The sequence below is a fragment of the Dermacentor variabilis genome, chromosome 9 (genome assembly GCF_050947875.1).
Source record: "Dermacentor variabilis isolate Ectoservices chromosome 9, ASM5094787v1, whole genome shotgun sequence".
NCBI classification, from domain to species: Eukaryota; Metazoa; Arthropoda; class Arachnida; order Ixodida; family Ixodidae; genus Dermacentor; species Dermacentor variabilis.
The window spans coordinates 81,451,628-81,460,449 of NC_134576.1; the positions used below are offsets into that span (position 1 = coordinate 81,451,628).

At 48.8% G+C, this 8,822-nt stretch overlaps 1 protein-coding gene across 1 annotated transcript in view; it reads right to left on the bottom strand.

Moving 5' to 3' along the window:
* The window catches only part of LOC142557011 (carbohydrate sulfotransferase 5-like), a 28,446-nt gene extending 19,870 nt beyond the window's left edge, over window positions 1-8,576 (bottom strand). Inside the window, exons 1-2 of the mRNA XM_075668545.1 lie at window positions 8,439-8,576; window positions 4,322-5,187 (exon numbers count right to left, since the gene is read on the bottom strand). Of these exons, the coding sequence (XP_075524660.1) occupies window positions 4,322-5,187; window positions 8,439-8,472 (900 nt within the window). The 5' untranslated portion in view covers window positions 8,473-8,576. The remainder of the gene's footprint in view (window positions 1-4,321; window positions 5,188-8,438) is intronic.
* Between the last annotated feature and the right edge of the window lie 246 nt (window positions 8,577-8,822).

Sequence of the window (8,822 nt, forward strand, 5' to 3'; positions counted from 1 at the left end):
AATGATAGTTGTTGTTATTGTTGTTGATGATGACGACGACGACGACGACGATAGTTTCTTTTTGCCAATGATTGTCTCATATCTTCTTAAGCAATGAGCGGCAGCGCAGCCAGTTGTGGAAGCAACGGCGATGACGAAAGCGTGATCAGTGGCTATGCCATGATCACGCGTTCGTCATTCGCGCCAGCGTATGACGAACGTCAACCCGCGCCAGCGAGCTAGTTCGCGGGTTCGCGGACGACCAAAATGCCCTAGCCATCGATAGACAGATTAACTGGACACGGGAGGCCGAGCTGGACAGCAGAGCTTCCCATTGCTCCCTCGTGGTATTCGCATCGTGATGCTCTATGCAATGTAGCGTGCATTCCCACGTAATGTGGTATTGCGTTGCTGTGGCCCCGAACCGCGGGTGTTCGTCCGTAGACAGCTTCGCTGTAAAAACAAAGATCGTGGCCTTGTTCTTAGAGCATTGGGCTGTTGGCTCGAAAGCAGAGGCTCGATTCCACTGTCGGTCGCATTTCTTTTCATTATAAATGTCCGAAATATGGCGAGCCTGGAAATACCTGCCACCCTATTAACCAGCCTACCACAAACTGCCCGAAATGGGGTATATAATGGTACGCACAACAATTGTCACCAAGCCGACTATAGCAAGGAGCTGGAAAACAAAGTTGACAGTCAATTTAGCGCAGGCTAATTTAAGCGCTAAACACGTGCTGCGATTTCGATTGCGATCCGTCGCATGACGCGTTGGAGTCCGACTTGCCGCATACGACGATTCGGAACACATGGTTCGAATGCGCGAGTGGCGCGTAGCTCCGCCCAGAACCGGCGCCCCTCCATGGACGCTCGGAATGACTTCGCAAATGAAGCGAAAGCAACCGTGTTTGCACTCTCGTTTTAAACAAAGGGTGCAAACATGAACGCGACTGCGCGAGCAGCGTAGACGTGTTTTCGCAAAGGCCACGTCCGCAGTGTCGGCTGCGTTGACAGCCGCCGATGACTAAGCCGGTAGGCCTAGCTCGCTCGGCTTGTCGAATCGAAGGCGAAATACTGCGAGCCCACGAGACATTTATCAAATTCTTGGACATTCTCATTCGCATGCGTTGTTACGTGCTAGTACTTGATTTCTCCCACCAAAGGTTCCGGGTTCGATTCCCACCGAAGTTCGAGGGTTCGATTCCGAGGAAAGGTCGAAGGATCGTGTGCCTGAATTAACTATATCTTAATTAATTGTGCCTTCATTAACTTTGTCGTTATTAAGAACAAAAGTCGTGGGGTTTGAATAACCACCAAAGGTCGAGGATTCAACTCCCACCCAATGTTGTCAAATTCTTCCCTTTCCTAGACACGAACCTCCTCAATCAAAAGCAAGAAAGAAATTTCATTCTAAGTATTTTTATTGTGCAGAACCGGCGACAGAAGCAATGCTTTATATTGCCCTCCTTATTAAAAGGCAAACTAATAAGAACTTCAATAGTGCTTTATTTATGTCAAGCTTGACGTGTATGCCAGGCAGACATATGGTGAACAGCTGCTCAGAACATGTTCAATAAATGCATGAAGAATACCGACGTTCAGAGAATGTGTGTTGCTAAGCCCTCATCTGAAAAATGCCAACGATGGGTTTGAAGCGTCAGAGCGTAGCGCGCGACGCGTCGGCGCGAGGTTGGCAAAAACGCAATAAGGGACGCGTAGACATTGGCCATTTCTCCGATGCGTCGTCATAGTAAATTTAATAGTCTTTTTGACTTATTATTCATATAATCGGAATAAATCTTCAGCTCGTATTTGCCGAACGCCGGCTAGAATCGTATGGTAACCAAGTGACAAGAGAACGATAATCTACAGCACGATCTAGTCAGCGAAGGGAAAACTAAAACAAAAAAAAGTATTCTTTTTTTTTTTGTTGTTTCGCCGCCGACACAAACGCGCCGATGCAATGGGCACGGTGTCTCGCGCAACCGAGTTGCGAGGAACGTTCACCGATGAACGCAAACTTTGAGACGCACGTGCTACTGCGTGAGCTCTTGTGCGTCTTAAAAAATTACGGGGTTTTACGTGCCAAAACCACTTTCTGATTATGAGGCACGCCGTAGTGGAGGACTCCGGAAATTTCGACCACCTGGGGTTCTTTAACGTGCACCTAAATCTAAGTACACGGGTGTTTTCGCATTTCGCCCCCATCGAAATGCGGCCGCCGTGGCCGGGATTCGATCTCGCGACGTCGTGCTCAGCAGCCCAACACCATAGCCACTCAGCATCCACGGCGGGTTTGTGCGTCTCAAGGCTCGGATGCTATGGTGGAGCGCTCTGGAAGGACAGCTGGTGATGATGATAACTGATGTATTGGCATCCCTTTTGAAACAGCGCGGCGAGAAATAGTCACCCAGCATAACCTTGGTGCTGCTTGGCTACATCTGGCCCTATAATCCGGAGTCCCCCACTGCGTCATGCACGCCTCATAATGTGATCGTGGTTTCGGCACGTGAAACGGCAGAATTTCATAATAAAAAAAGCTGCTTGAACCAACAGACGTAGAACGCACGACTTTGAAGCTTTCCGCACGCGAAACAGAGGTGGCGCACGGGTGAGTTGTACGTCTGTTTCATTCCTCTGGAATTCGAGCTGCTATCACGGTAAAATTTCCCATAGTTATTTCCAGCTTTCTTTTTTTAATTTTCTTGCTCTTCTCGGGGGCCTCGGATGTGTATCCTCGCGCGACTATTTATGCAATGCAATGCACATTGCTTTGAATTCTTCTCGAAACTAGTTTGGAGACGGTTACCCAAAATATTTTTTTATAAATTTTGGGGCTTCACTTGCCAAAACCACGAACTGATTACGAAGCAGGCCGTCGTGGTCGGTTCCAGATTAACTTTAACCAGTACGGGTTATTTAACGCGCATCTAACACACGGCACAAGGCTGTTTTTGCATTCAGCGCCCATCGGAATGCGGCTGCCGTGGTGGGAGTCGAACCCAAGACCACGAGCTCAGCAGAGCAACGCCTTGCCACCAGGCTACCGATGTGGGGAGGAACGATTACCACTAAGCGCTGCTACGTAGGGACTGCCTGTGCTGCCGGCCGCCCTTCGCGATGCACGCCTATCGTCGAGGAAAAAAAATTATTTCACCGCCAGCGTTGCATCTCTAAACTCGAAGGAAAGGGCTTCAACCCCGTAACGTCGGCAAGAGTGAGTACCGCTCGTTGCACGGTGACAAAGGGAGTAGCGCCGCTTCCTGGCGTAGTAAGTCTCTCGCACGTTACCTACACACATCCACCTCAAATGACACGTAAAGTTATGCCCACTCTATCGCCAACGTATCTAAAGTAATGAATGGGCGCACACTTGAATCAATGCGCCGAAGCATGGGAGACGGTGGCTACCGACAACACCTGAATATACGAGGCTGAACGTCTCGTGACGGTCCACCGAGCGGGCGAGTGACTAGCGATAATACGTACTTGCTACAAGCTACTGCAATGCACAGACCATCTGGGTTCCAAGTGTTGAGCGGAGCAAAATTTAATTTGTCGCAGCTGAGCACACACGTGTGCGGTTAGGCAGAAAATAAACGACCGCGACCGCACCACACAGCTTGAATGAGTCAGCAACACCACAAGCTGCTGCCTAAAAACGTTTGTTAAATACAGAACGCAGAGGAAACCACACTGATCTTGATTGAATTCATAAGCGGAAAGTTTGGGCACGTTCGAGTTCTAGCGTCGATATTAGTGCAAGCACCGTATAGGCTGCTCGCGCCTTTTGAGAGGATGTAATGAGCTCCGAGAGCGCTTGCGTGTCCTCTGAAGCTGCGGCCAAAGCTTCTTTTCATCCACTCAGCCATAATCTATATGGTATCCGCCGAAACAGACGTTTGCTGAGCCGCACCGGCGTCATGCTTATTCATTGTAAACACGGAGTCAAGAGACGTAACTGAGGCGAACAGTGCACACGTCGCCAGGTGATCAAACATGGCGGCACCCACGGGATTGCCGTGAAAAGGCTACATAAGTAGCAAAAACGATACCAGCGTAAAACACGCGGACATCCACACATTCTGATAGCGGCACCTTATTTTCTTCTCCTGTGTCTATTGAGAGACAGATTCTACACAAGCCTCGTTGATCATCTACCAACCTACTGTCGTTGTTAAGTGTCAATGACTCTGTACACAGTGATCATACGAACAGCGCATAAAAATACAGACAAAAGGCGGTCATGCAGTCTCCTGCGTTCTTTCTGAAAACAAAATGTGGCACGCACCGTGCAACTGAAAACCTAAACAATGTAAAGTATACAACCTCATCGGCTTACCTGCGTCGGCGCTGTCTTGCACACAGCGTAGAGAAATTCGGGATCGAGGCAGATCCGTTTGACCCCGGCGCAGGCCTTCCACAGATAACTGTTCTGCCTGAACGGGTGAGGAAACTTCACGGCCAGTCGCAGGTGGTCCGCGTGGTTGGCGAAAGTGCAGCTGAAGAAATCCGCGATGTAATCGAGGCCCCTAAGGGCCGCTTTACCAGACAGCCGGGACCCTGCGGACAGCGTCCGCAGAGGCTCGAAGTGGTAAAAGGTCTGTGGGTTCGCCGAGAGCAGCTGGCCCAGGAAGGACGACCCCGACCGGAAGTAGGCGACTTCCAGTATCCTCCGGACTTTCTTGGGTTCCTCTTGAGGATAGGCGTCCGCGAACAGTTTCAGCAACACTGCTTTCGAGGCTGCCGACAAGTTCCCGTAAGGCGAGTTTGTGTTGCTCAATGGCGTCGCAGACTTTGAAGTCACGTTACCTGCTTCGGCACCTTTGGCCGGATGCTTCGTTAAGTAGGCTACCGTCGAGTTAGGGCTGATTGTGATGGCAGCCGTCGTGCCTGTCTCGGTGATTGTCGACGGTGTTCTTGTTCTCCTAACCGATGAAAATTCGGAGACAACCTCGGTCACACGCTGGGGTTGCGTTGAAGGTAGGGGTGACCTAGAGAGAGTGTCCGCAGTCGCCGTCACGTTTCTCGATTTTACTCGTTCTGAATGACGGCGAAAGTAGTGTCCGTCAACTGCACTGTTCCGATGAAGGGCGCGGATAGTGACATTCCAAGAAGAAAACGGAGCGCTGTATTGCCCGCGCCGAAAGATGCAGAACGTCGTCAACAGCAGGGCTGCAGTCAGCAGTTGTCGTGGTCCCAGCCATGCTGAAAGCCGAACAGGACGTTACAAGCTTGCTTATTACAGGAAATAGTGTTATCGCAGCACCAATCACTGCCTCAATCATTTGTTCGGGCAGAGGCAGCGATTGGCGCTGCCTATGCCATGATTATTAATTGCTATGCTATGTCTATTAATCACAGAGAACCCTGTTCATGAGAAAGAAATTCATAGGAGGATAAAAATGGGTTGGATCGTATATGGCAGACATTGTCAGCTCCTGACTGGACGCCTACCATTATCATTGAAAAGGAAGGTGTACATTCAGTGCATTTTACCAGTACTGACATATGGGGCAGCGACTTGGAGACTGGCAAAGAAGCTTGAGAACAAGTTAAGGACCTCGCAAAGAGCGATGGAACGAAGAATGCTAGGCATATATAACCTTAAGTGACAGAAAAACAGCGGTTTCGATCAGAGGCCAAATGGGTATTCTAATTGACAATAAGAGAAAAAAATGGAGCTGGGCAGGTCAAGTAAAGTGCAGGTTAGATAACCATTGGACCATGAGGCTTACAGAATGTGCACCAAGATAAGAGAAGCGCAGTCGTGGATGGCAGAAGGCTAGATGGGGCGATGAAATTTGGAAATTCGCGTGCGCTAGTTGGAATCGGTTGACGCAACACACGGATAATTGGAGACCGTAGGGAGAGGCCCTCGTCCTCCAAAGGGCCTAAAATGGGCTTATGATGATGATGAATCACTTCCACGCATTGTAACGCCGCAGCAACTCTTCGAACAATAGGCCTGATGACAATTTCCTTTTCAACTCCTACGTTTAGAGCTTTACGTGGTGCTAATATCATTCGCCACATCACAAGCACTCACTAAGTTTCCAAGGAAAAAGAAGGAGCTTTGTTTTGGTCGCAATGTTCAATCTAATATAAGCGTAGAATGTTAGAGAAAATGTTATTGGTTCGTATGAGTGTTTCCAGCACATTGTGAGCAAACTGCGGAAGCACTAGCCGCCTTAATTCTCACACAGCACGTGAGTTCAATGAAGAACCATCCGCGAAATGTAAAGCCAATTTGCGCATCGAGTATCAAGCATACAGAACTCCTGCTTCCGAGCTTTAAAGCGGCATGTATAACTGATACCGCGATAGTTGCTGACTACGCTGCTGCTGGGGGCCTTCATTTGACGAAAAATAACAAGAAATCGCAAAAGTGTTGACTTTTACAAATATAGGGTGCTATAACATAAAACTATTCCAAACTTTTCTATACGAATTCTTTAATCATCCCTCCGAGATTGTTCAAAAACTTTTTTGGACCACCCCCACATCACCTGTCTGTCACGCGACGTCACGAAAACCGCGATAGCTCCCCATCTGATATGACGTGTACACACTGATTATGTATGATTTGACCGAAAGAAAGAAAAATAGTTATTTCTGATTCGACGCCTTTTCGCCATTAGCTCCCGGCTATTGGTCAGAACTTTTCGGGCTGCACCCACTTCACCTGCCTGTCACGCGGCGTCACAAAACCGCAAAAGCTAACCGCGTCAAAATGACGTGTACGCATTAAAGATACATTAATATGCCGAACAAAACTGAATTTTCTTCTGAATACCGTTGGCTGCCCCGTTCCGAAAGGAATAAAAGACGGCTGCCGCCGATCGCTCGGGCGCTGGGTACTCGCACAAGCCGGAGAGCATGGGTTTATTTGCGTATAATAAAACTTCTTGTGTGGCCCTGCAACGTTTTCGAGCCCTTTCGGCATGTTTACAACCTCATTCTGCCAACTCTTCTTTGCTGAAAATCCGTTTTAGAGTCATTCTTAAGCTTCCGTTGCATGCCGCCGCGATTTTCGACCAGCCACCGCGACCTAAGTAAGGGAAAGGTGACCAATCACAGACGCCGGCACCACCTTCTTCATCCGCTTATCAACTTTCAGTGCAGTGGCTCGGCCCTATGGAATCCCTCTCCACCTGAGCGTGCTCCTCGCCTCTTTTCAGCCAATTAGATAAGACAAGCCGCTCAGTGTAGGCAATGTTATTCGTTTTTCAAGCAAACAAAAGTGGCCTCCTATGAACGAGAAGAGCGTTTGATTGGTCTGTCCAGACAACCCTGCGGGTGACCGTCCGGTGCTTGCGTCGGCGGTTACGCAAATTTGACGTCAGGAGATTGGAATAAAAACATATTGGAATAGTTTTACGTTATAGGGCCCATAGTCACGCGTGTTATGCGCCGTAGCCCATCATGACAAATCATGCCCATCTGAGGTGGAAAAAAGGCTCTTTTGTTGCGACATTTGAGAAACTGAACTGACAAACTTGCCACCTCGCAAGCCTATCGCAAAAGTTTTGGTTCATAATATAGAAACACCCGAAGTTTTAGCTCTTTCGCAGAACTCGGTGGTCGTTCGATGCTTGTCTTGGTATTCTAACCACATATCCAAGCCTACAAGACACCGCAAATCGGCTTTTATTTGTGTGGCTCGGACGCACGTCTTCGTGGCAGGGAGCGCACTTGTGCCGTGAGCGATATAAAACGAAGTCACGAATAAAACTTTCACATTCATCGTCACCTCGCAGAAATCTCTGCAGACTACATATATTTTAATTGAAGAGCACACGACATTTCCCGGCTTCTTTAACTCTTCTAAATTTCTTATTGCAGTGGCGTCAGCACGCGCGTCACTCCCTAACACGTCACTGGCTTGAAAAATGTGTCGCGCACTTGTCCTTCCCTTGCCGTTGACGTGGTTTACATGTGTTTACAGCAATGTGGGCCTAGGGAAAAAACAAAGCTCGCCTCGTGTTCCAACGTGCATCGCTAAATTACGGTAAATACATTCGCGGGTTTTGCGGGCCCAAGTCACGACATGATATGAGGTGCGCCGTACAGTGGTGGACTTCGGAATTGATTTGTAGCAGCTGGGTGTCTTCAACTTGCGCCTTAAATTACGAGTGCACGGCCTTTTGCATTTCGCCCCCCATCGCCATGCGACCGCCGCGACTGGGATCGAACCCGCGACCTCGACCTCAGCAGCACATCGCGCCATAGTCACAATGCCATCGGGTTGGGACAGCGTGTCGCTCTCATTCGTTCATTAAGCGATCAGATCCTGGGAATTGAGGCCGCTGAATGCCCGGAACTCTCAATCAACAAAGTAATATCCACGGGGACTAAAACGCGTAGTAAAAGAGCAAACGAGAAACAAAGGTGAGGAATGCGTTCTAAATGCGTTGCCAGCAAACACGTCGTCAGGCGAATGTTAATGAGCCGCTCACCTTTTGCGCGTGACTTCTGGCTTCGGCTTATCATGTACGCGGTTCAACAAAGTCGGCGAGCCTTTTTGCCGTATCTGCCGTCTTCGACTGAGAATGTTGGATGCCGTTCGGCACCGACTCTAAAGAGAGGAAGCAAACGAAAGAAAAACGACGAATGCTTAAGTGTCGCCAACTAAGATCCGCTTCAAACTCACACCGAGCGCAGCTACGCTGAAAGAGCAATCCTCCACGAAAAGGTAACCCGAATAGTAACAGTAAAAAAATACAAAATAAAAGAAAGAAAGCAGCATTGTCTCTGCTTTTTTTGTTTAATGCGCCCTCGACACAAGTGGCAGCGAGCTGCACTAAAGGGCAAAAATAGCATCACAACGTTTCCTTACACCA